The sequence below is a fragment of the Pogona vitticeps genome, chromosome 10 (assembly GCF_051106095.1).
Source record: "Pogona vitticeps strain Pit_001003342236 chromosome 10, PviZW2.1, whole genome shotgun sequence".
Lineage (NCBI taxonomy): Eukaryota > Metazoa > Chordata > Lepidosauria > Squamata > Agamidae > Pogona > Pogona vitticeps.
The window spans coordinates 737,033-763,610 of NC_135792.1; the positions used below are offsets into that span (position 1 = coordinate 737,033).

The following is a 26,578-nucleotide window of genomic DNA, read 5'->3' on the forward strand; positions in this document are numbered from 1 at the left end:
GTCAGAGCTGGACCAAAGGCCCTTCCCCAGCCACCAGCCCCCCTTGCCTGCCTCTCCCCCCCCCTCACCTGGCCTTGTTTATTTCATTAGCCTGCTTTGGAAAGCGCATTCTTCCACACTGGCCTGTTTTTCTTGGCTGCCCTGCTCGGGTTGGCCGGAGTGATTTTCCAGCCTGGTGTGGCTTTCACAGCAAAGGTATTTCACTCCTCCTCCTCTCCCTGCTGGCCAGGCTCTGGCCACGGGGCTCCCAGTCCAGCTTGGATCCATTGCACATTGCCCTGCCGAAAATGTACAAAGTACAGGAACCCCCCCCTCCCCACTTCCTTCAGGGAGAACGGAGTAGGAAGGCCGCGTGACTTCTGAGCCTCTAGCCTGAGCAGAAAAGGGGAGAAAAGACGGGCCATGGCGTGGGGGGGGGAGGAACCACCCTGTACCCCTGGGTGGGAGCATGAGGAGGGAGATGGGGGAGGGCTCAGCCCGTCTCCTCCAGAACCTAGAGTGCAAGCCTACTGATGGGGGAAGCACTCTGCTTATGCTCAGAGGCCATTGACTCTACACCCATTGCCCTTATGCAGTCCCTTGGCATAGAAAAAAACAACGGGTGCTCATTTTCAACTATTCCTCCCTGGCTCTTCCACCCCTTCCTTGCCTCCCCACGGATGCCTTTCGCCCTCCCTCCCTGCCAGTCTCAGCACTGGGGGAAGCTCCCCTTTTGAGGGACCAGTCCTCCCCCCATCCTCCCATCCCCCCCCCAAGCCAGCCTGGCCTCTGGGAGTCGGGACGTATGGAGAGACTTCTCCAGAGGCTCTGGCCCCCAGCACCAGCGAACGTCACCCACCCACCCGCCACGAGAGGGGTGCAGAGGTGGCTTTGGAGACTACAACTCCCAGGGTTCCCCAGGCCGTGCAAATGCACACCCCTGGCAGCGGGGTTTGCACACTTGCTCCTCTCGTGACACAACACCTCCTCACCTCTGCCAGCAACACCCTTCTGTACCCAGCAAAAGGCAGAAGAGATGACATTCTCTGCCCCAGAGAAATGAGGCAAACGTCTGAACCCTTTCTCTTTCTTCCCTTTCCTGTTGCTCCTCCACCTCCTCCGCACTACCTCCTCCCTGTCATTTCCAGATGCGCACCGTCCCCTTGGAAGGCTCCCCTCCCGCAGGCTCATTTCCAGCCTTAGCGTATGTGTGAACACACTCATGGCATCGAGGGCAGGAAATGAGACCATGGAAGTCCATGACAGGCGGAGGGACAGCAGGAGGAGGAGGAGGAGGGCGGGGGGGGCACCTCACGGCCAAGGGAAACGTGGCAGCCGAAGCCAGTTCCGCAACCTGCCCGGCCAGTTTCGCAACCACGCACAGCACAAAGAATTCCCCCAAGCATGGGAAAGATGCCGAGAAACACAAAATCCCTCTTTCTGGCTGAACAAGGAAAAGGCCGTGTGGTTCCCCAAGATTACACCCATGGAAGAGTGGGCGATGCCTTTGGTTGGCCCGCTGCAAAAAGCAAGCAAACTGGAGAAAAACCCCACTTTTTCAAGGCTTAAGTGCAACCCCTTCATGGGTTGTGCAGAAAGGGGGTACACTGGGGGTCCAAAAAATTGGCGGTACATGTCTGAGAATATTTGGTGTCCTGCTGCTTGAAGCCAGGCCAAGGATCTGCATGTGTGAATCTGCCCTTTAGGGGCTGACGGGGAACCTGTCTGTGATTGGAGTCAGTCTGGTTCCAGCCTCGCAAGGCAGAGCTCACTTCATGGGAGATGTCTTTAAAGGCAAAACTCTGGCATCTTGAAATGGTCCCTTACAGGGATTCCCAAGCAACCTCCTTGAATGCTTGTAAAATAAGAGCCTGGATGTTGGTTTGGGAGCCTCCTGGGATCCATACAGCACCAAGCATGTGCTAAACGGCGACTGGGCATCAGCAGGCAGATGGGTCATGGTGGCCGTATTTCTCCTCCAGCGGATGCACAAGGCAGCCTCTGTTGGAGCCCTGCGTGTTTGTTAGGGTCTCTCCATGGCAACCTGGGATCGGCCAAAATCGCCTCTCCTCCGCTTGCTTGCTCACTCACTCACTCACTCAGGCAGAGGTGGGGAAACCTGCTTTCTCCTCCTCGTGTGTGTGTGTGTGTGTGTGTGAGTCATCCGTTGTCTGGAATGCCAGGAAAGTGTCTCTCTTCCCCCCCCACCCCTCCAGGAGCAAGCGAGGAGGAGAAGGAGGAGCGGATCAGGGCCAGAAAGGCAGAGATGGTTCTGTTTGCACCTTCAGCATCGAGAAGAGGCAACGATCCAAAAGTGTGCCTCCTCTTCGACAGGGGAATTCCCTGGAAAAAGTTCCTTTCTGAATTACAGCTCCATCAGTGGCCACATTGGTTGGGAGATCTGGAAGCTGAAATCCGAAAAAGTAACTTTTCTGAGAGAGCTTAGGCCTGATCCATGGCAACCCTTAACATAAGGATGTGGAAACTCAGAGAGCAGAACCTGGCCTTGCCAGGCTTCTGGTTTGGGCCCCTAGGGCTTCCTTGAAAGACAACGGCCCGCCCATCCATCGCAGCTGCTCACCTTCTCTGCAGGCCAGCGGGGGCCCGGCAGCGTCCCACCCCCAGAAGTCAGGGGGTCCGTCTTCGTGGGCACCAGGCGGCTGCAGACGCCCAGGCAGAGGGCAGCAACCAGCAGGATCCCAAAGTCGGGGGCCACCAAGCGCACGGAGTTGGGAATGTCATGGAGGTCCAGCCTGGGAAGCAGAAGGAAGGGAAGGTTGGCCTTGCAGGGATCGGCAGCAGCCGATGGGCACACGGCGCAACCCCAAAAGAGCTACAGCTCGGGAAAAGGTCTTTTGTGGGACTACAGAGCCCAGAATCCCCCAGCCAGCACAGCAGGCTAGGGGATGCTGGGCACTGTAGCTCCAAGAAGAAGACCTGTGCCCAATTCTGCAAAGCGGGGAGTGAGAACTCCTTTCCGAACCTCGCCAGAGAAGATCATCTGAAGGGCTGGATCAGGGCAGAAGGTGGCCGAGGGTGGGGTGGTTGGGGGGCCCCCAGATGGTGTGCACCCCCAATGCCATTTTGTAGTCTTTACCACCCCCACCCATGTGAAGGCCCTCTGTGCCAAGAGACTTTATATAGAGAAAAAACAGTTTTTTCCACTCTTGAGGGGCGAGATGAGCTTTAAGCAGCAATGGGGGGGGAGGCGGGTTGTCCCTAAAACCTTCCTTACATTCCATAATCTGGGCCTTTCTGTTTTTCGCTATTTGGCCTTTTTCTGGCCATTTGGATCTAGTTCCAGGTCGAGTGGTGCCCTGGATGGGTTTGGGGTACAAAGATTGATCCTTGTACAAAGATTGATCCTCTCTCTCACTCCCCTCCCCCCCAAATTATGACTGGACCACAATACCAAACCCCCACCTAGAATAGAGTTCATAGCATCCTAAAAAGGAAAACTCTGCCCCAAACAAAAAATTTGCCCCGCCCCCACAAAGCCACTAGGTAATGCCACGTGTGTGTGTGTTTGTGTGTGTGCGTGTGTGTGTGTGTGTGTATAGGGGGGGTCTCACGGGACAAGCCCTCCCTCCCAAAACTCACAGGCCATTTTTCCTGGAGCATCCCCCTTACCTTGTGACGCCGATGTGCTGGGCCACAGTTTCCCATGTACTGCCTGCATCAGGGGTGGGGGTTAGGGCAGGGATAATTAAAAATAATAATAACAATGAGATTGCGAGCCTTTTGTGCAACTCCAAGCAAACCAGCATTGATTACAGTGGAGTCTCTACTTAAGAATGTCTCTACTTAAGAACAATCCAACTTAAGAACAGCTCCATTTGCTAAATTTTGCTTCTACTTGAGAACAAAAATCCAGATAAGAACAGGAAAAAAAAACCTTTCCTGCTCTTTTTTTAACCTTAGGTCATCTTAGGTTAAAAAAAAATTCTCCCCCTAGTGGTAGAGTACGTATTAACCAGCTTTGCATTAGTTCCTATGGGAACTAATGCTTCAATGTACGAACGCACCTCTACATAACAAAAAAACAGCCAGAACGGATTAATTGGTTTTCAGTCCATTCCTATGGGAAATTTTGCTTCAACTTAAGAACGTTTCAACTTAAGAACACCATTCCAAAACGGATTAAGTTCTTAAGTAGAGGTTCTATGGACGGAAAAGAGCAGATACGGATTAAATGGTTTTCAATGCATTCCTATGGGAAATGCAGATTCAACATAAGAACTTTTCAACTTGAGAACCACCTTCCAATATGGATTAAGTTCTTAAGTAGAGACCCAACTGTATAAGAAGACTGATGGAAGAGTCTGAGATAATTAGACCTCGGGAAAGCTCCCTTTTTCTCCCCCCACCGACTACTTTTTCCAGAAACACCCCACCACCACCACCCCGGCTGGCTGGGGGGACTAAATAAAGTTATAAAACAAAATAAAATTATAAAGCAGAAATCGAATAGGGGGAAATGGAAGAGGAGGCCCCTATGCACTGAAAGGCTACTTCCACTTATTTATTACAGACCCATCTCCTAAACCTAGATCAGTTTCATGTGGTCAGTTTCACCACACCTGTCTGGTTGACCTACTTCCCTCTCCCCCCGGACATCTGGATCAAGACTGGCTTGGACTCCTCTCTAACACCTGCAATATATGTTACTGGTTGGATAGCTCAGGGGTTTAGGTCTCTGGATGGGAGTTCGATTCCCCCACTGGGCCTCCCAGGAGAAGGACCAGCCTGGGTGGCCTTGGGCAAGCTGCATGGTAGTCCCAGGGTGCCCCCTAGAGGAAGGGAAGGGGAAACCACTTCTGAGAATTCTCTTCCCAGTAAACCCTAGGTCAGAATGGGCTTGATGGCACAGGAGGACAATTAAACTTCATTTTTTTGCAACCATGGCATAGAAAGGTGTCAATAAATAAAATGCGGGCCGTTGCACGTGCCCTGCTTGCTTTGATAGGTTCTGGGATCAACCACCTCAGCATTCTTGCCAGATCCAGGCTGCCAGCTGTTTAGAGGACCAGCGACACAGAAGGGAGTGCAAAGTCCGGAGAGACTTCAAAAGACCATTGATAAGACTCTGTGGGTTTAGTTTTAATTCGGCCACTTGCCTCACATTAATTGCTTTACTTTAAAGTATCCGTCGCCTGAAACTGAATGGCACAAAAGCATAACATCGCCCAAAGAAAAAATGCATGCACATTTGCATTGTTTATACCCAGCAGTGGCCCGACTTCGGGGTTTGGGCAAAGAATTCAGCTAGTCCGTCGGGCTCCACATGATGATGGACAAGATCACTTTTGCAAATTACAGGAATACTGTTGACAACTAAAAACTAGCAGTGGTTTGCCTTTCCAATGACTTGTTTGGAAAGGTCCTTATCATGGCCTAATTATACACCTTTCACGAGGACTTCGTATACAGAACCTGAGAAAGCCTGCTGGCTCAGGACAAGCAAGAACGGTGCCCCGTCTCTGTGCCAGGAATCCAGGGCTAAAGCAGCCGGTGGAAGACTGGGGGGCTTTGCTGCCCAGAGATGGCATCATACTTCCTTGACTTCCTTTACGAACTGAACTGGGTTTCTGTCTTCTGTTGCCTCTTTATTATGGTTTACATTTTACACATGTGGATGGCATCTGCATTAAATTCTTGACTGGAAGCCATTTGGGTGTTCTAAGCCAGAAAACAAAGTGACCGGGGGGGGGGGGGCGGGATTTTGCACATGCCTAAATAAAGCAAAACCAAGTTGTGACCCAGCCACCAGAAAAGCTACCCACCAGCAGCTGGGCAAACCCTCTCCTGTTGCCACTGCTCTGAAACTGCTAAAAGAGGAGCAAGGGAAGTAGCAAAGACCAAGGGTGACAGAGCTTGTAAAAGCCACATTTTGCACTACGAGTCCCAGAATCCCCTGGCCAGCACGATGTTTGGCCTTCCTGCGTCCTTTGAGGTGGCCCTAATAAAGGATTTGCAGATTTGCCTTAGGACCGAAACAGCTTCCCCTGCGTTTTTTGTTTGTTACAAACAAACTTTGTTTGTAAACTTTGTGCTAGGATAAAAGTCTTTCCACTTCCCAAGCTGCTCATCTGATAAATTAGGTCCTGACAGGGGGAGCCTTTCCATCTGGAAGGGACCGAGAAGAAACAGAGGCTTGAAGTTTCCACGTGTGGAACATGGACAAGAGAAGAGAGGGAGGGCCAGGCAGGATTTCCATTCTCTGATGCTTCCGATTCCACCTCCGGCCGCCGTGGGGGTCTGCCAGACGCCTCCTCCTCCTCCTCCACCTCCGCCTGGCTCTCACCCCCACAGATAGTGCGCCCAGCATGCCAAGGACAAGCTCAAGAAAAACAAGCAGCAGGAGACACAAGGGCCTCGCAGAAGGGCCAGCCCTGGCCTTCCTGGGGATCGGCTTTACGGCCGCTTGTAAATAGCTTTGATAAGCCCAAGTGTCACCCCCCCCCCAAAGCATCCTGTGGGCAAACAGCAGGGTGGTGGTGGTGGTGCCGTTTCTTCTTGAGAGAGGGATCAAGCACAGGCTGGAGAGGCAGGAGGGACCTGCTCTCGTGGCTGCAAAAAGCTTCCCTCTCTGGCTGCCCAGCTGCAATCCAGAAAGAGGACCGAAAGAAAGGCAACACAGCAAAGTTCCTTTTACTGGCTTCTTACATTTCCATGCCCCCTTCCCTCCCACAAGCTCAAGGTGGTCTCTTCATGGCAATCTCCCTCCCTGTTTTATCCTCACACCAGGCCTGTGAACAGGGCAAGGGCAGAGAATCCTTGGCACGAGATACGGCCCCGCGAGTTTCAAGATTCTCAAGGTGTCTAATGTTACAGGTATCCCGTCATTAAAAGAGGAAATTCTTTAACAGCTGATTGTCACAGAAGGACCTCTTCTCTCTCTCTCTCTCTCTCTCTCTCTCTCTCACACACACACACACACACACACACACACAGAGAGAGAGAGAGAGAGAGAGAGAGAACTACCCTTGCTCTGCTCTGCGACTGGTCCTCCAAAGGGAAGAAGCTCAGCCTCCTCCTCCAACGGTTCGGTCACAAAGGTCAGCAGGAATCATGGACCAATGGGGTCCAGATCCTGCCTGTCCCAGATCTGAGCCCAGACCTCCAGTGGTGATGAGTGTAGATCAGACCCTTTCATGCTTAGTCTTTCCATCTTCAATCTCCCGCTTTTTCTCCTTTGGCCAGGATCGCATCCAGTTCCTCAGCCCAGAGAAAGGAGCAAGGGATCGTTCATCTTGTTCCCAGCCTCCCTCTGAGACCGCACTCACAGGGACCCTTTGTCGGGGGGGGGGTAATGGGGTACTCACAGTTGTGTCCCAGAAGCTGGTCCAAGCTTGGTATGGTGTAGAGGCATATTTGGAAGACCAGGTGGGCGAGGAGGAAAAGGATGCTGGTGGCTAAGAGAGCGCGCAGGAGGCGTCCCGTGTGACCTGCAAGCCAAGGGAGAAGGAGCCCCAGAGTTAGCCCTTGCCCTCCTTGCACCTCCTCCTGCAGCCCCCTGGGGTCAGCCCTACAAGGCACACCGGATGGGAAATTTACAAGGATGCCCATCCGGAAGGTGAACAGCTGAGGCTAGGAACAATCTCCTGCCACAGCCAGCTAGCAATGTCCGGCTGCCACCCTAACCCTCCACCTACCTGGGCCTAACTCCTACTGAGCTCAACAGAAGCTACTTCTGAGTAGACATGTACAGGACCAAACTAGGTAGGAAAAAACCCAAGTCTCGGGGCAGACGAAAGCCAAGCCGATTTACTGCATTCAAAGCCTTCCTGGGTCGCAGCTTTCCTCCCCAGATGCATGACATTTTACCCCCAACTGGCAGGAAGGGGTTGGGGGAGAAGAGAACATGTCATCCCACCTCCTTGGGGCTGCTCATCAAAGAAGGAACTTCCAAGGGAGGCACCCGCATGGAATTAATGAACTAGAAACAGCCATGGGGATTGGGGCCACTCTGCTCCAGGCCTAAATCATGATGATGGCTTCACTCTTTGGACCAAGACTCAAATGGGGCAAAGTCAGAATGTCCACCAAATTCTAGGGCTGAGACAGGCAGGTGCCCTTAGTTTGCATCCCAGGCTTACAAGTCCCATCTGCCCCTTGGCGAGGACACCCACCAGGAAGGAGTGATGGGAGTGGCAGTTCAGGACACCTCTGGGGAGGGGACCCCAAAGTATCCCCCACCCCGGTTGGGCATAATCTATGCCAGAGCTCTATGGCACTGTCGTGGCCTGCTGGAGCACTTTGGCCCCACAGTTCCTCTCCTGGTCTCCTGACAAGTGTTCCCATCACACTGCTTGTGTCGGGGGGGGGAGTCCCTTTTTATGACCCTTCCCCATTCCGAGGAGGCCACTGTCCAGCGGCAGAAGCCCTGTTCTGCAGGCAATGGGCCCTCGGCGGAACCCCCTCCCACGCTCGCACCCGCCATCTCCACTTCACCAGGGGGAAGAGAGGAGGCCATGGAGAAAGCCCCCCCCCGGTGGAGGGAGACCCACCTGGAGGAGCCACAGCAGCCAGTCAGAGCCTGCCTGGATGGACGGATGGACAGAAGGCCCATGGGGGGGTGCATGTGCTGAATGTGCAACCTCACCTGCAAAAAGGGGGCTCTACTCTGTGAACATTCAGGCGGCAAACAACCTTGGACGCCGGATGCAAATCGGTCAGTCTCCCTGGCGTCCCTTTCTGAGATTTTGGGGGTTAAGAGTCCAGAGAAGAAGCATCTCTAGGCTTGGCTCCGACCTGACATTTCACGTCCCTCCCCCATCTTAAGCACAAAGCAGATAAAACTGAACCTCTTGGGGTCCACTTCACACTTCATTGGAGTTCAATGCAGAGAAAGCCCCGGCTACACATTAAGTCAGATGGTCTCTCCAAAGTGCCCAAGAGTTTGCACCGTTTTGTTGCACGGGAAGAGTGGATGCCACCACCCCCTCTGTCCCCCCCCATCTCTCAACCTTTCTTCCTGTGAGGCCAGGATCTGGCAGCCCAGAGGGAGCCACTAGTCGTGCAAAGCAGCTGGGCAGCGGGGGCTCAAGGGGCAGCCTTGGGGAGCCCCGGCGCCCCGAGCTGTGACCTCTCTGGGGAGTGGGAGTTTGTGGTATAGGATCCAGTCCCCCGCCCCCCGCCCCCCGCCCCCCACCCCCCGCGGCCCTCCCAACACACAAAAGCTCATTTTACGAGGATGCAGCTTGTTCCCGCCCTGGCCGGGACCCCACTCTCGGCTCCTGGCTGCTCACCTGGTGGTGGCCCACGACTGGAAAATTCCGACCGGCTCCATGGCAAGCAGCAGCCGGTTGGCCGGCCGGCCGGCCGGAGTCAGACCTTCCACCAGCTGCAGCTAAAGCCCCTGGCCCTCTTCCTCCTCCTCCTCCTCCTGCAGTGGCAAGAGTCACGCTCTATACTCCTCATAAATCTAAGTCGGCTGCTTGGCTGCCGGAGGTGGGGAGGACGGGAGGGGGGGAACGTGTGAGGGAGTGGAAAGAAGTCACACTTTCCTCTCCAGATGGGAACAAAGAGGAGAGATGGGCTGGGGAGCAAGAGGCTTCTCCTGCAGCCCCTCCAGCGTCCCCAGAGGGGAGCCCCGGCGGGTGCCAGCAAGGAGGGGAGGGGAGCAGCCTTCCCCCAAAATGCTCACGTGGGCTGCTTTTACTGTGAGTTTGCTTTTCAGCTCTGGGGAGGGAGGGAGGGAGGGAGGCTCAGAGGGCACAAAACCCCATGAAATATTGAAAAGGCCCGAGCCAGTTTCCCATCAGGGAATTTTTTTTTGTTGGGAGAAAAGACCAGAGGAAAACTGCGGGACCATCAGAGAAGAGACAGACTCAGGAGGGAAGAGGTGTCCCCCCCCCAGACAAGAACTGCTGCCCAAGGAGCAGAGCTGCCTGAGGCCTCTGGCTCTATGGGATGAACCGGAGACACCCCTTATGATCCCACCTCCAAGGAGGCCTGACGCCCACACCAGATTCTTGGGCCACCAACCCAAGACCTCACAGGTGGCGAACAAGGGGCTGCCAAGCTTCGGCTTCCCTCACCAGCCTGGCCCATGTGGGGGGGGGAGTGCAGGGGGGGAGCCATTCAGAAGCCTCCGAAAGAACACCAAAAGGGCCCTGCTCCACAGGGCTGCCTCCTCCTCCTCCTCTTACTGGTAGGGACAGACGTCTTTTTCAGCTCCCACTAATGAGATTAATTGCTGATTAACGGGTTACCCTTGTATTCCCCTTCCCCTTCATGTCCTTCATCCACACAGGAACCCTGTGAGGCAGGCCACGAGAAGAGGAGGAGGGAGACCAGCCCAAGGTCACCCCGTGAGTTTTTAGGGCTGCAACGAAGCCCACCACCTCCCAGGCCCAGCCGTCGGGGTGAGCCCCAGGGTGCATCAGCGACCACACGGGTGGTTTCCGTCCAGTGACCTGAACCAGATGCGAACTGGGATTGCCTAAAGCCCAGCCAGCCGGCGAAGCAAAGAGGGTCCATCGTTCAGCCCAGAAAGATCCTGCAAGGTCGCACTGCAAACATCCTGCTCTCTTTGACCACTGCATGCAGGATCACGATCCTCTCTTGGACGGCCCAGGAAGAACCCGACAGTACTCTCTGGGGCCGCCCGCTGCCCCCTGGCCTCTCCCGGTGCCCTCAGGGCGCCTTGAGCGGGTTCCCCCTTCTCGCTGGTCTGGAGCATCTCAGGTTGAGACACGCTGGCTCGTGGCCCCCTTGACCTCCCTGGTGTCAGTTCCTCCTGGCTTGTGCATGTTCCTCCTCAGTTCGTGCAAAGAATAGCCGTGCTGGGGCAGGGGCGGGGTGGGGAAGAAGTGCAAAAATGAGGAAGCCTCCAGAGCTTTCTCACCCCCCCAGGACCCCCCTTCCCTGACAGGTCCATGGGTCCCAGAAGCTCTGGTTAATCATTCCCCCTGGGCAACCACCGCCTGTCCAAGGAAAGGAGGAAAGCCAAACACAAAAGAAAGGGAGCAGGCGGGGTTATCGTTTAAATAGGAAACCTTGAGTTCAGCGCCAGGGAACGGGGGGGGGGCAAGAGACGAGGACCGTTTGGAAGGGTCCCGAAGAGACCCCAAGAGGGAGGAAACAAGCAGAGGGCGGCTCCCTTTAGCACCATCCATGCCCCACACCTACGGCTCTACACACACACACACACACACACGTCTGGGCAGAGTGGGGTGGGGTAAGACACCTCTGCCCTAGATCCCGTTCTCAGCCCCATCCTGCCAAGACATCCCACCCCAGTCCTGTACAAGTTGTGCAATGATATAACACCTGATATGGCCTGGTTTAGTTGGTCCTTCCCCCCCCCCACCGGGGTCTTTTGCAAACACCCCCATATGCTCATCGCTCTCTCTCTCTCTCTCTCTCTCTCTCTCACACACACACACACACACACACACACACCCCACCATGGCTGAACTACAGCAGCAGCCCAGGTTTCTGAGCCCTCTCCCGCTGCCTCCTTCTGCTCCAAACCTGCGGCTGGCGGGACAGGCGCAAGGAGGGACTCGGCGACCCTGCCGTGGTGTGGGCTCCTTCCGGGAGAGAGGTGGGCGGGTGGCATCCTGTCCAAAGGAAGGCTAAAAGAATCCTGTGGTTTTTATCCTCTCACCTCCATTCGAAAAAAGTTTACAGCAGTTTAAAACAGACAGCGGAGCCGGGATTCACTTGTTGAGTGGGGGGGGGCAGCAGGGGAGAACCGCACAAAGCGGGCCCTGTCCTGTTCTCACCCGACTGGATGTGAAGCTTTCACACCCTCGTAGAGCTGCAAGGGAGGAGGAGAGCAGGTCAGCAAAGGTGAAACCCAAATGCCGCGGGGCACCCATCCCGCCTTTCCCCCAAACGATCAGATCCCAGAGAATCCAACATCTCAGATCACTCGGATTTCTTTCACAGAGGAGTTTCTACTGCCTTACGTGGAAGGCCAAAGAGGAAGACCCAACGCGAGACGGACGGCGTGGGTTTGCAAGAGCTGAGCCGGGCAGCAGAGGACGGGAGGTTTTGGAGAGCACTCGTTCAGAGGGTCACCATAAGTCGGGGGCAATGAGATGACATGTAACAATAATATGGAAGCAGAAACTGGCTTCGAAATGCCTGGGGTGGCGGTGGCGGTGGAGACGCCTGCAAGACATCTCAAAAGAAGGACAGGCGGCTGGATGAAGACATTCCTGAAAACGTGGGGAGCCATGCCAGCACCTTTCCCTCTTTGCCTGACTCCCCAAAGCAGAGTGATCCGTGGGAAACCTGAGAACACAGGCGCGTCCCCTGTTCTTGTCACCGCCGTGAGATCTTTGCCCGCCGGCAGAAAGGTCTTTGCGGTAGAATTTCACTCTGCTTTGCCCAAGGTCAGACGTAGCCCTGGGGAGAGACTGCTGGAGCCGCTCCGTCCTGACACCGATCGCTCACAGCGGAGCCAGCCCGCGGGGGGAAAGCTTCAGAGAGTCCCTGGGCGCATTTCGATACCCCGGGAGCAGGCGGTGTTCTCGGCACCCGATCCCAGACAAGATCTCTCAACGCCGCGGCATGGCAAGGCGGGTGGGCAGAGAAATGTACAGGAGGAAAGGCGAGAGGTAGGAGGCCCCTTCTCAAGGGGGCTCTTGCGCCCCATGCCTCGCTCTGATGCCACTCCCAACGCATGCCGGCTCCGCAGACAAGCATCGCTCTGCCGGCCGCTATGACCTCTCCTCTCAGAGGCCAGAGGTGGCCACGGAAGGCAGCCGGGGGACGGCTGGGGAGTGAGCAGGCAGGTACCGCAGGATGGGCTCGCCAGGAAGGAAACCAACTCCTACCAGGGTGTGTGGGCAGGGGGGGAGGAGGGGAGGGGTCCAACGAGGGATGCCAAGCCAGGGCAGAGCCAGGCCACGTCCACTGGGTCCACGGCATAGAGCAGGAAGCTGGAGCCCGCAGGAAGTGGGTCTCCCCACCCACCCAGAAGTGCCCCTGAGTCTCCTCCCACACTTTCCTCTGAAGCATCTGGTGATGCCGTTCGGGTGGGGTGGGGAATTTGCCCTGAGCCAGAGAGGTGGCCAGGAACCCAAAACCACAGGTGAGGATAATTCCCCCCCCCCGGTTGATACGGACCCCCCCACACACACACACATTTGTTTAGAAAGAAAGGGTCAGAAATGATGGTGACACTCACTCCTTTAGAGGGCCTTGAACAGGGTCACCCTAATTCACTGACATGAATTAGGATGTCCCGAACTGCCTGGGCTGGGCAAACCGACACCCCCCCTCGGAGCCCCTCTGCCCTGTGTCTGGACCAGCAGGAGGAGAGGACCCAAATGTTTGGTGCCTGCGAGGAGTCTTCTGCATCTGTTTCGGGACAAAGGTCTAGAAACAGTTCAGCGTAAGGAACTTGTGAATCCACATTCTTGATTCCTCCCAGGAAATGGGAGAACTTTAGAGCTTTATTTTAATTTGCTTTTTAAAAAGAGGGATCAAGTTTCTAGTGACCAAGGTCTGGGAGATCAATGTGGAAGTCCTGAGGACGGTTTCTGTGGAAGGCCTGAAAACCAGGCATTTGAGGCGGGTCTCCCAGGAGTAAGTGGGCAGTTTGTGTCAGTTCTGTCCCACCCACCCCCACCCCCGGACAAGTCTTTTGGTCTCTCTCAGTGCCCACACCCTTCCTTCCTTCCTTCCTTCCTTCCTTCCTTGCATCAATCCACAGTCCTTATTTCAAGCCCTTTCACATCCAGACATATAAACCAGAAATCAAAATAAACCACCTCTTTGTTTCATTCCAAATTACAGAACCAGAAGAAAAAGTGGAAATGAAAAACAAAACAAAAACGAAAACCCACATCGGTTGCAGAATAGCCTAGAATAGTTCCCCTCTTCTTCTTCTTCTTCTAAGCCACGAGTTGTCCAAATGCACAGGGTCTAGAGTTGCGAAAATTGTCGGTTTCCCCCCACAAAGACTCACGCCTTTGCTGCCTTACCTCTCACGGTGTACTCTGTGGGGCCATGGAACCACGGCAGGAGGAGCAGGTAGAGAAGATACACTAAGGAGAGGGCGTTGAACCGGAAGAGGCACGCTGGAGGGAGAGAGAAAAGACAAGAGACGTGGGATCAGCACACGCTAACAGGATCCAGACAGGAGGGAGAGCAAGATCACTTGGCACAGATCCCAGAGGAGAGAGGCACTCTGCCCATGCCTCACAGAACTCTCTTTCTCTCTCTCCCTCCTTTATTGCTACACATTATTCAGACTATGTGGGAGGCAGAAGGAGTCTCCCTGGAGAGTGGGGGGGGGGAAACATTGTGAGGACACTTGGAGGCATCTCTTGGCCAGGCGGCTGGTAAATCCTTCACTTCCAGAAATGTTGCACTGGAATAGTGTATTGCAGTGAAATAGAGGTAACATGTATATATGTGTATATGTGTTGCCTCTATTTCACTGTAATACATAAATATATCTATATAAAAATGTGTGTGCGCGCACGCACGCACGCGCACACGCACACACACACGTACAGTATATATAAAATCCATCAGGCCGGTGATGGTTAACCATAGCAACGATTGCACCGTGGATTTAAACCACAATGAACTGAAGGAGAGAAAGAAAAAATACCCGAAAGAGACTCTTAAACCAAAACAAGTTTCTGCACAGATTTTTCCAGGTTCCTGCCTTTCTTGATTTTCCATCCCTCCCTGCAAGAGGACAACAGTCGGAGCGAAGGGGTAACGCAGCCGCCTGCCAAGCTGGCTGAAACAAGCTGCTATTTTCCCCCCAGGTCAGCCATTGATCAACGGTGGTTCCTAAACCTCCCGGCAGGCTGGAAGGGAACAGAGCGGCCACAGATGTTTCCCTCTGGATGGCAACTCGTCAAGGGAAGACAGTTATGAAACCTGAGCAAGCCGCCAAGCCCGGGGAGAGGACGGACGGATGGATGGACGGACGGACAGGAGGTACCTGGGGCCGGGGAACGCTCTGAATTGGCCACTGTTCGACCTTGAAAGACCACACAGATGGGGCAGAACAAGATGCTTATGGGAAGATCGCTGCCACACAATTGGCTGGCCCAGAATTGGCTGGTCTAATGCTTCTGTGGCACCCACAGGCAGGACAAAGAAAAACAAAAACTGAGGGGTAGACTGCCCCAGAATGTGGAGGCTTTGTCCAGCTTCTATAGCCTATGGTTTTCAAGACAGATAAACAGAAGCTCTTCTCCACGCAACTGAACTGTGAAATCCACGAGCACGGGATCCCAGGAGGGCTGCTAAATGAACGGCTTCAAGGGGGATAAGGTAAATCCATGGAAAGAACGGCCGTCAGTGGCTAGCAGTCACTGAGTATTCCCCCCAAAACCGGAGGCAGAAGAGCTCCACGTATCAGATGCAGGGAAAAGTGAAAAGGAAGCGTCGGCCACCCTCCTGTCCGGCTGGTGGGCTTCCCACAGGATCCGCCTGGCTTCTGCAGGACCTGAGGGTGGATCAGGCAGGCGTTGGACCTGATCCACCATTTCTCTTCCTCATGTTAGCCTCCTGACAAGTAGGGTGTGGACGGAATGAATTAAACACGGGAGTAAGGAGCATCTTTCCAGAGGCATCATCCACTTCCCATCAGGTTTTCTCCCTCACCCCCCACCCCAGCATCATTCTACAGAGACCAAACAGGCAAACCTTTAGTATCTCAGATGCTTTAGACTACAACTCCCAGAATCCCCAGGCTGTACTGCCATTGATAAAGACTTTGGCTGGTTGTAGTTACAAACCTTGGGAGTGTCACCGGTTCCCCACCCCCTGCTGTGGGGGATGCTTTTTGGAGGGGGGGGCATTTCTGCAAAGGCTCCCCACACACACACATCAGGTGGTAGGTATGGAATTGTTTGGGAAACCGGGGGGGGGGGTGTGTGACACTCAAGAGAAGAGAAAGCAAGACCAGCCTGTGCGCAGGGAGTATGGGCGCGCTCCTCCTCCCGAGCATCTCTCTAATCCACCCTGAAAGCCGCGTAAGCCTGCGGCTGACACCACTTCCTGTGGCAGTGCGGTTAATTATATGTTTGAGGGGGGGAAAGAAGAAATGTTTTATTTTGTCTGTCCTAGATTGACAAGCAACTAGTTTTGACTGGATGACCACCCCCCGGGGGGGTCATCCAGAAGAAAAGGGACTGGGGGGGGGAGTTGGTTTTGTTGCCGGACACTAATTTCTAAACATGAACCTGCTTCACCAGAAACAAGGGAGAGACGGCAGGATCCTTGTAGCACAGCCTCCAACAGCTACTACAACGGCCACCGTCCCCCACCAACACAGCCTCAGCTACACTTTTCTGTGCTTTGGACTTGCAGAAGAGAAGGGGCTTCTATTCCAGCCCCCCCCACCCCACTTCAGCGCAGTTGGGTTGGAGGATATGCATCCTTCATTTCAGGAAGATCCACCTGCCTCAACCAGCGGACAGGGACCTTTGAGATAATATTGTTGCAAGCACTGGTGCCTAACCTTGCTTGTTTTCCTCTTCCTTCCCCAGCGCCTTTTCCTTTTGTGTCGTGGTGCTTCATGCCATAAGCCAGCAGGCCGAGAGAGGGATGGTTTTCTTCTTTGACCCCTCTACTCTAAGCAAGGAGGTCCTTTATAAGGGTTGCCTTGTGTAAATAACAATAATAATAACCATTACTCACAGTGTGACATAATTTGGTGTACTTCTGCTGCTATGGGATACAGTATTCGTCTTCCTGCCTTGCAGATGCTGGAGGGATTTGGGATTTTATTTTTTATTTTTTGCTTTTGGTCCAGAAAAAGTGAGGGGAGATCAGGTCAGGCTCACCTTTTCCCTTCTTCCAGGTCCTGATGTAGAAAACTCACGAGGAGGCCACTCTGCCTGCACATTTACTGGTTGCCAAAGAGGTGGGAAAAGAAACAGGTGCACACTTCTGGTTCCCTTTTGAAAGGAGCCATGAGGAGGAGCTCCTCTTTTGCCGTCATAGCTCTATGTCTCACCCTTTATCTCATGAGTGTTTTTCTGAATGAAATGAGTGACACTGGCGGGGGTGGGGAGGGGGGAGAGAGTGTGTGAAAGGACGGGTCTTTCTGTTCTGTGGGGCTACATCTCCAGGCCTCTGTCTCCTTCAGAGAGGTAAAAAAGAGGAATGGATGATAAGGATAACAGCAACGACAAGAGTGTGCCTGAAGTCCATTCTGATTTATGCAGCCCTTTCCAGGGTGTTCTAGGCAGAGCATATTCAGAAGTGGTTTCCCCGTTCCTTTCTTCTGGGGGGGGGGGGCTGCGCGCCCTGGGGTGGTGTGCGGCTTTTGCCCCCAAGGCTGGCTCTCCTCTCAGGAGGGCCAGGGAGGGAATCTGAACTCCCAGCCAGGTAACTGAACCCCTGAGCCATCCAGCCGGCTATGGGCAAGGCAGCAAAGGACGACGTTAGGGAGACGGCTTTGCTGGTCAGGAAAGATGGAAATTAGCCCCACGAGAAGGCACCTGTCAGTAGGGGAGGCCACCGCGTAGGTCCCACCATGCCTTTATCATCGAATAATTGAAGATGGAAGGGGCCTGGTAAGGCCATCCAGTCCAACCCCCTTGAAAAGCTTTCTGCAAGACCTACCCCCCCATAGAAGGCTCTGTGACCAGTCCCCCCACCACACCCCTAAAAGCCCCCCCCTCCTCAGCATGAGAGGGACCCACACCAAAGGTATCGCACAATTTTTGATCCAAACACACAAGCATGCACGGATTGGAGAAGTGAGGGGAAAATATCTAGGAGGTGGGGTTTTTTTGGGGGGGGGGAAGGGTTGGAATCCTGTTTCCTAGACCCACCAGCCACTGTGGGGATTCTGGGAACTGTAGTCCCACCCAAGTGCCTTTTTAAGGATGTCCCCTCACAGACCCTTCCCTTCTCCAGGGACTCTCAGCAGTAGCGCTGTGCTGCAGCTTTGCAAACAGCCAACTTTCCAGGAATCCCCATTAATGTAAACACTTCAAAATAAACTGTTGTCACTTGAAAAGGAATATTTCAGATTCTTCCTCTCCATTCCTTCTCCCAGGCCACCCACCCCCCTGGGCACCACAGATGTAAGATTGCACCAAACGGTGTGTGTGTGTGGGGGGGGGGGTTGAGAAAAGCAAAGCAGAGAAGCTTCAGCCTCTGTGTTTCTTAAAAAATGATCCCAAGGGGTGCCAAGAGCAAAGCAGGGGAGAGGGGAGGACACTTTTACAAACCTGCGCTTCTCTAGTTGGCTTATGCAATTGCCTTTACAACATTCTGTCCCCCACCCACCCCCCACCACACTCTGTCCCAGCATCCTCCCAGATGTAGGGTGTGGGGAGGCCCAGAGGGAGGACAGCCGAGAGGTATCCGGGCATATCACAGAGCTTAGGGGGGACTGCTACGATCTGTCCATACTCTCAAGGGGAAAGGCAGGGTTGTCTGTTATTTTATTTTTAAAAAATATCAGTGGCTTGGAAGTTTTTCAAGGCCTTCAGCATCTGTGTTCTATTGTGTATCAGACTGCTGTCGGCTTTATCTGGTTTACTGCCTGGCCTGCCTTGAGCCTGAGGCCAAACACACAGCGAGAGAAACCCCTGCACCCAACCCAGCTGTTGTGTAACGGCATCTCTCTTGGGATTTTAACCTTCCCCATATCTCGCAGCTGACCCTCTGTGGAAGGGCGAGAGGGAAGGAACACCACAGCGTCCCCTCCAAGGAACCCTCCCCCCCATCCTCTTCTCACAAGGAACGAGGTGGAAGAACACGTCGACAGAGCACTAAAAGACAGGCGTGCTATCTAACAAGACACACCGGCTGGACAGCTGCGTGAAGCCAGAGGGATGGGAGTTCGATTCCCTCCCTGTGCCCTTAAACTGGAGCCTCTTTCCCTAGCAGGGGTCACGACTGGAATCCTGCACAGCCTATCTGCAGCTCCCTTCTAATGTTTGTGCTCCCCCCGAAAGACCGCGAGGGGTGGCTCTCCACTCTGAAACACCGAAGTAGGGATACTCAGAGCATGTGCAGAGTGCTTTGCTTTGGGGGAAGGACACAGAAGGCGCCCATCCACACCATCCTCTGAGTCCTTCCTTTTGATCCTGTGGGGATCATGGGGAGACAAAAGCAGCCTTCTCTCTCTCTCTCTCTCTCTCTCTGCACCTACTCACAACAGCTTCCCTCTTTTATTACATTTTTCAAAACTGTTTGTGTTCCCAGGGTTCTGGCATCGGACACAGATGCACGGCTGAGCTCTAGTGCAAACATTCACCCTTATTACATGCAAAAGCACGTTTTCCCCTCACCAACCCCAAAAGAGCAACTGTGTGCAAGCAGAGAGGAGGGCTTGCCTTTGAAGAAGACATCGCACGGTGGCAGCCCTCATTTTGGAAAGCCAGCACCGGCTCCAGGGCCGCATGCAAACTGGCGGGGCTGCATCCAGAACCCGGCTGGCTCTCGGCCTGGACGAAATCACAAGGCCAGCTTTTCTCGCTCCAGGGCCTTATTTTTAGGTCAAAATTACAGTTTAATTTTGGGAGGGTTAAAAAAAAACTCTGCCTATCCAGCCCTGAACTTGGGGGTGGTGGTGGAATGTGGGGCAAAAGTGCTGTGGGGTGCCGGAGGGTGGCCTTGTGCTTCATCCTCAGCTGCCTGACCAGCACCAGCGGGGGAAACAGCCGCAGGCTGCCTGCCTGCCTGGGACATGGATAGGGGCACACAGACCGCCGATCAGAAAGGGCAGGCGCTCCAAGGGGGGAAGATGACAAGGGCCAAACAAGGGAAAACCCCAGGCTTAATACCTGCTTACGCGTGACAAACACCTTGTGTTACCACGACGTTTGCAATCCCGTGACAGGGCTGGGCATCGTTCATGCCTGAATAAAACAAGAGTATGCCCAGGACCTGTCTGAGCTTGGCTGGATCCTGACCAGCCGACCGCTCCTTCAAGGGACCTTGCTGCCCTCTTTGTGTCTTTCACCGGGTGAAAAGCCCTGGGTTCAAATCCTTTCTTGACCCTCCCTCGGTGGCCTTGGGCCAGCCACTCTTCCTCAGCCTGACCTGTCCCACAGGTTTGTTGTGGTGAAGACAGGGCGGAGAGAGAGGGGGGGGAGAGAGAGAGGTCTCCCACCTTCAGGAGACAGAAGTGCAACAATGAATCAATGCAAAAATAAATATTTAGGAAAAGCAATGTAAGCAAGCAAAAGTGGAAACTCCTGGTTTCCACAGGGACATCCCCAGCCCCGCCCTTCGGCCAGAGGGAGAAAAGAGGAAGCCCCTCCAAAGGGCAGCCCCACCCAGCGGTCCTCCCACAAAGTGCTCCAAGAGCTGCCCCCCCAGCCACCCCCCACCCCCCCCACACACACTCATGGGCAGAGGGCGATGTGGGTCTAGCCTTTCCTGAGCTTTCTAGACAAACGCAACACAAATCTCCCCCAGGGGCTTAAGAGAGGGGGGTGGGGTGGGGGTGGAAAGGATCCCGTGGATTGGCTCTTTACTCGGAAGCAGGTATGCTGGCGCACAAACCCAGCATCCCCACGCCGGACAGGAAATGCTGGGATTCAGCACCAAGGCTTTTTGCTCTGCAATCGACACCACCAGGCCCAGGGAAGATCCAGTCAACATGAGAAACGTGGGCAATGCCAGCCGACACGGCCATGCCTTGCACGCTGGCACACCAAGAATTTAGCAGGCTTTGACACAGAAACCGCCACCCCTCTAACCAAAAGAGGGGGGGGACTACATGAAGTTCTCCCAATGTTTCAGTATTAAGAGAACAGAACGGGGGGGGGTCAGAGATGGAGGGAGATGAGGAGGTGTCCTTGGCTTTGCTCCTCTAACAGAACGGGCATTTGTCCCGGAGGATGTGTGTCCCTGCAACTCTGCCTCTTTGTGTCTGCAGGAAGAAACCCATGGGTCCCAATCCTGCCTTCCGTGGAGGCATCTGCTTTCTTAGCAGCTCAGGCTACTTGGCCTCCATAGCTCAGCAGGGCTTGGCTTGCCCCCATGCCCGCCCCCCCCCGGCTAGAAAGTCCAGGCTGACCCTCCAGCGTCTTCCCTTCCCTTCTGGCCAGGCCACCTTCTCCAGCTGTGGGCAGCCTGCTCAGAAAAGCAACCTCTGGGCCCAAAACCTTTGCTCTGGTTGGACAGGATCCTGCAACAACTTTCTCTTTCCTTCTCCTCCTCCCCAGCGGTATCCTGAGGCCAACCGGGCTGCTTGCCTCCTCAGCCAGGGCCAGGCGCCCCTTACAAGCTGGCCCAGCTCCCGGGGCACAAGGGGCCGCGCTGGACTCCAAAAGGGCCATTTCATTTCCCTAGCCTCTGCAATGATGCCATTCTTCCCCCCCCCCCCGGGGGGGAGGCAGCAGAAGCAACAGAACAGTGGCCTCCTCCTCCTCCTCCTGCAGGAAGTTGTGCGCCCGGCTGCAAAGCCCACCCGCTCCTCTACCAGTTGCCAAGCGCAAATCCCAGGACTGGCATGAGCTCATGAAGACCCACGCCACCTCCGGTGCCTGGGAAGGAAGGGCAGAGCGCTCCCGAGTGGAGGGGCCCAGATTCCTGAAGCTCATCTGACCCACCAGCTGGGCAGGTCAACCACCTCTTTGGGGCACGGCCTGCCCACCCATCCACCCCACGCCCAAGGCTCAGGAAGGCGGGACTGTGTGAATCCACCCACTTCGGAGCAGCTTCCCGGACTGCACTGGGCACCATTTCAACTCCAGGGCTGTGCTTTGCAGAGACGTGCGCAGTTTGTTCTGGGAGCCCTGCTTGGCTTCCCAGCCTTTCAGCCCCTCCTGCTCCCTCATAAATCTTGCTTTCGTTCCCACCAATTGACTCACTTATTTCCACACCATTCCTCCTTCCGAGGAGCAGAGGACAGTGTCCGGGCTTCCCTCCCTTTCCACTTCACCCTCACAACGGTCCTGTGAGGTAGAGCTGGCTGACAGAGAGGCTTGAGGTCACATGATCAGCTACCTGCCTCTGGCAGAATTTGAACCCGAGCCTCTGATGTTTTAGTTCCGACACTCTAATCGCTGCACCGCACTCGATACAACAAGCAAGAAGCCTCTCCTCCCTGTCCTGTGTCACCTTCAGCCAAATCGAGCTTTCACTTCCCTCACTAAAGCTGCACCAACCATCCACATTCTCCTGCTTGTTTCCTCCCGGATGCCCAGAAGTTAGATCCTTTTGCAATATCCCATAATGTCAGAGTAGCTCAGCCAGTCAGGGTGGGACTCTCACGAGACAGGTGTGCAGCTGCCTTTAAAGTAAACTAAGAAAAGGTAGATGTAACAAAAACCCTCGTTCACTGGAAGGGATCGGAAGAGGAGGCAAAGAAAACATTGTGACCCCCAAAGGATCACCAGGAAGGTACTAACGGGCTAAGTTCCCACTCCAAGAGCATCCAAAGAGAGCGTCCCTCTCCCAGGCGGGAGCCGAAGGCTCGGAGCAAGAGAGGAACCCAGGAGGGCCGATCGATCATCAGACCCGCCCCGTCCATCTGGGGGCAACACACGAGCCCAAGACTCCGTCCACCCTCCTCTTCTGGCTTGCCTCCAGCACCCCATAGTTCAACCATATTTGGAAAGGAAGCTCGCAAGCACCCTCGACAGAGACCCGACGGAGAGACAGGCCCAACGAAGAAGCGCTCCGCTTTTCCCCTTGGCCGGCCAGCCCAGCCACTTCTCTTTGACAAACCGTTTCCCCATCCGTAACCTTCTGCATTCCCCTGCAGAAAAGATGCCCGACAGCTTCAGCTCCAAACTGGCTCTCCCGGCTGCCATTTCAGGGTCCAAACTACATTAGCTCTCTTTTTGGTAAGCTTGGGACTAAACACTCAGTTTTGCCAGCCCGAGGTGTTCTTCTCTATATAGGATACGCCTGCTCTACAGCGTTATACCAGGGTTGTATTGAATCCTGGGAGGTGCAGTTTGGAGAGGTTCATAGACCTACCTGCTGGAGCCCCAGAGAGAGTTCAAGAACTCTCCAGGCGTAAATCCTAAGCACCTTCCCAAACTGCAAAGCCTGAGACTGCTTGGAAGGGGGCTTAACGTGGTATCAAACTGTTCTAGCGCTATGATGCCAAAGGCCCGGGTGGCTTAAGCAGAGGCAGCCCCTCCCGAAGCCCTCCTCCCTGCAGCCCACCAAGCACAATGGGGAAAAGCAAACGGGAGTCATACGCAGCAGGGGAAACCGGCCACCGCCTTCCCTGATGGAAAGAACGCTGTCCAAACAACCCAGAGGCGGCACAGGGGCTGCCACGGCCTGGGCAGAATGTTTGCACAACTGCGAGCCAGTGGAAAAGAAGGGGGAGACCCCCATGCAGAAGTTAATTTAAAAGGAAGGAAAGAAAAGCATCTGTCTGGTTCTGTAACTCAAATGCCAGGACAGCGGGCAAACACGGAGCGCTCTGTGCACGGGGAGGCTGTGTGGCTCTCTCCCCTTGTCCCCTTCCCCAAATTCCCTGGGGCATTTTCAAAATTTTGGCGGGTGTGAATCTTGCTTTATTTTTATTTTTTTGGTTCCCTTGGGCCTAAGCAATGCTTGGTACTATATTGCATCCAGGTAGGTTTTTTTAAAAAAAAAAATCTGTGGAAATTGCTTGTCATTTCTGTTGGAAACGTTGCTTGAGTTTAGCTATTTCAAAAGGAAACTGAATATTGACGACCGCTTGTGTGGAATGTAGAGAGGAAGCTGGTAAATTAAGTTAAAATAGCATAGTGTCATTGCTTTGTAAACCTGACCTCACACCTATTACTTCTGCATGATACAGTTAGCTCCGGGGGGGGGGGGAGGAAAAGCCCTAGCGGTTGGAAAACTTTAAGGCATTGCATGGAAAAGTCTTTCCTTTTTTTGGGTCTACAACTTCCAAAATCTCCGTCCGGCATGGCCAACACATTAACGTGCGTATCCTCTGCGTCAGACACTGGGTTGTGCCTTGGACACCTTGATGTATCTAACGGGAGGATTGCTCAGGACCGAACAGTTAAGTCCCACAGCAATGTCACTCCCTTGCTGCTGTGACTCACCGTGCCGGAGAACTGCCGTTGTCCGATTCATTATTGCTTCCCTTTGTAAAGGCCAGGGTTACAGGATGGCGCAAGCCTTATTCCCACCCACCCAACTCAGCCTGGCAAGCGAGACTTTCCGGGACCCAGACCTACTGAAGGAAATCGTAATAAAATGAATTGCAGGGACCCTCCTGTACCCGAGGGGTCTAGCAAACAGAAAAGCACCTCTTGCAAAAATATCTGCTCTAGGTAGCTCTGGCCAGGAGAGGCCGGCCTCTTTTAAAAGTAAGTGGAGCAGCCTCCAGAAAGATGTACATGGTAATGGTTGGAAGGCCGTGTTTTTACCTTGCAGTTCTCACACACGGGCAACTTGTTGCCAAAACAATAAAACAAACCACTCACTTTGAGGTGTTGTTTGTTTGTTTGTTTTGCAACCAAGGCGGTGTGCCCTGTTGTGGCAGATTCTGCATCTCCTTTCTTGATCAGCCCTCAAACCAACCAAGAAGCCAACGAAGGGGCAAGGATGGGCTCGTAATGTGACATGGCTTCTGAGTTAGTTCCCAGAGGAGTTTGTGGACGACGAGGGTGTAAGAGCCAGCCCCACCTCTCCCTGCCCCCCCCCACGCTCTTCACTTCCTACATTTAGCCCAAGGAAGGGATTGCTTTCTCAAAACACTTGCACAGTTTTCTGTGTGTGCTTTCGCACAGTTCTTGCGCCTTCCTGGTTGGCCTAATCCACGAGGGTATCGCCACAATAAGGATTTTGGGGCGGGGGGGATTGTGCCCATGCATGGCTGCCCTCCCCACCCCCTTTCCCAGTTTGCCAGAAGAACCTTGGCTGTATAAGCCAATCGAGGACGTCTCTGAAATGGTGGGCATAAGCTCCCTCCCGGTCACAGCCTTCAAAAGACGCGGTCTCTTGACAAACAGTGTAAGTAAGTCCTCACAAGGCGGTGCCACCGTCCCCCTGATAAACAGAGCGGTTGAATCCTGGTGAGCCTTATTAAACATTCTCCCAACAGGCCGGCAAGCTGGAACTTATCTTTTTCATTTCGCATGGCAGGACAAAAGAAGGCCATACATATTTGCCCTATAACTCTCGCAAGGCTGGTCACAAGGTGCTAGAAAGGGCTTTAAAACACACACACACAACCACACAACAACAATAACACCACGGCAAGCCATTGGGCAGCTGCTGCAGAAAACAAGAACCCAGAGGGCATCTCAAGGCGGCTGCCGAGGCCCGCCAAAGGTTGGGAGAAGTCAGGTGACCCTTACACTCCCAGCACCCACCCCTCGCGCTTGGAGAAACCGGGAAACTTACCCACCTTGGTGAGCCCAGGTTTAGGCAACAGCCAAGAAGCCCAGTTTGGTTTGCTAATCCCCCCATTTAAAAAGAAAGGAAGGAAGAAACCCATCGTGCCTTCTGGTGGTTTGACAAGCTGGTATCAAACTCACCGTAGATCTGGTCACCATCTCTCCCCATCTGGTGCCTTCCAGAAGTGCCAAATGGCAGCTCCCTAAATCCCCTAGCTCAGGCGGCTGGAGGGTTGTGGGCTTTGTAGTCCAACACGTCAGAAAGACAACCCTGCTGGTGAATGCTGGATGTGACGCTCTTGGCTCCAAAAGGAACCGGCTCAGCCAAATGGCAGGGAGTCGGCAATGAGAGCAGCAAGAGCCCTTCCAGACCTCTCCAGAGCTGAGGAAGGCGGTGGGAGGGGGACGAAAAAAAGAAAAGCGGCTGCTAGGTGGATAGGGGGGCATCAGGAGGTCTCCTGGTGCTCCCCACAGGTAAAAGAGCCACAAGAGGCTCCCCCACATCCTTTGTCATCTCAGAGATGACACTCTTGGGAGGCTCAAACAAGACTCAAAGCAAAATACCTTCATCCCTTTATGGCTTTGGAGGGGGCTTTCAGAGCGCCAAGCCGAGCCGCTGGCCAGGAGAAGAACTCTGTGTGAGGCTGGCCTTCTGCACAGGCTACGCTGTGCCCAACTCTGCCCCTTCCCATAGTTTGCCCATGGGTGACGTACAACGTGAGCCTCTCTGAGCAGAGGCACCCTGGAAAGGGAGGATCGCCGTATCCGGAAGCAGGCAGGGCATGGCAGCCGTGCCACAGAGCCCGCTCAGCAGACACCGTGGGTGCAAGAATCCTGCCCACGTGAGCGCCAGACGTGGGCACAACAGCTGCTGGACACCTTCCACATCCCTGGCCGGAGGCCATCGGAATCCTCATAATCCCCTCTTAGCCAAATGGCGCCACATATCCTGCCGCAAGCACCATCGACGCAGCCCTCCGCGTTACTCCGCATTGCACAATCCCGCTGAGTCAGGGAGATGGCAAAAGAGGAAGGGGTCCTGCACAAAGCAAGGGACACAGCAGCCCGGACGTCAGACGCCCCCTCTGCATTTCATGCCCATTAAATGAGCGTGCACATAGCATCCACAGGAGCACGTCGGGAGGAGTGGATTAAACCTTTCCTTCCCAAGCGCGATTCGGAGGAAAACTCTGTGAGCCCAAAGAAGGCTTTCCCATTCAAGCCAAGGTGATCACACCTTCAGACATGCCATCTCGTGTCCACAGAAGGGCAGGAAGGGGTTAACCCCCTGCCTGCTGGAATCCTGGTAATCAGGAATCAATTCAGTTCTATCTTTC

The 26,578-nt window shown here is 54.3% G+C and overlaps 1 protein-coding gene across 1 annotated transcript in view; it reads right to left on the reverse strand.

Annotated features, from left to right (window-relative positions):
- Positions 1-26,578, reverse strand: part of PIEZO1 (piezo type mechanosensitive ion channel component 1 (Er blood group)) — a 79,357-nt gene that overhangs the window by 34,369 nt on the left and 18,410 nt on the right. The window contains exons 2-5 of the mRNA XM_078380495.1: positions 13,926-14,021; positions 7,305-7,427; positions 3,610-3,652; positions 2,599-2,732 (exon numbers count right to left, since the gene is read on the reverse strand). Of these exons, the coding sequence (XP_078236621.1) occupies positions 2,599-2,732; positions 3,610-3,652; positions 7,305-7,427; positions 13,926-14,021 (396 nt within the window). The remainder of the gene's footprint in view (positions 1-2,598; positions 2,733-3,609; positions 3,653-7,304; positions 7,428-13,925; positions 14,022-26,578) is intronic.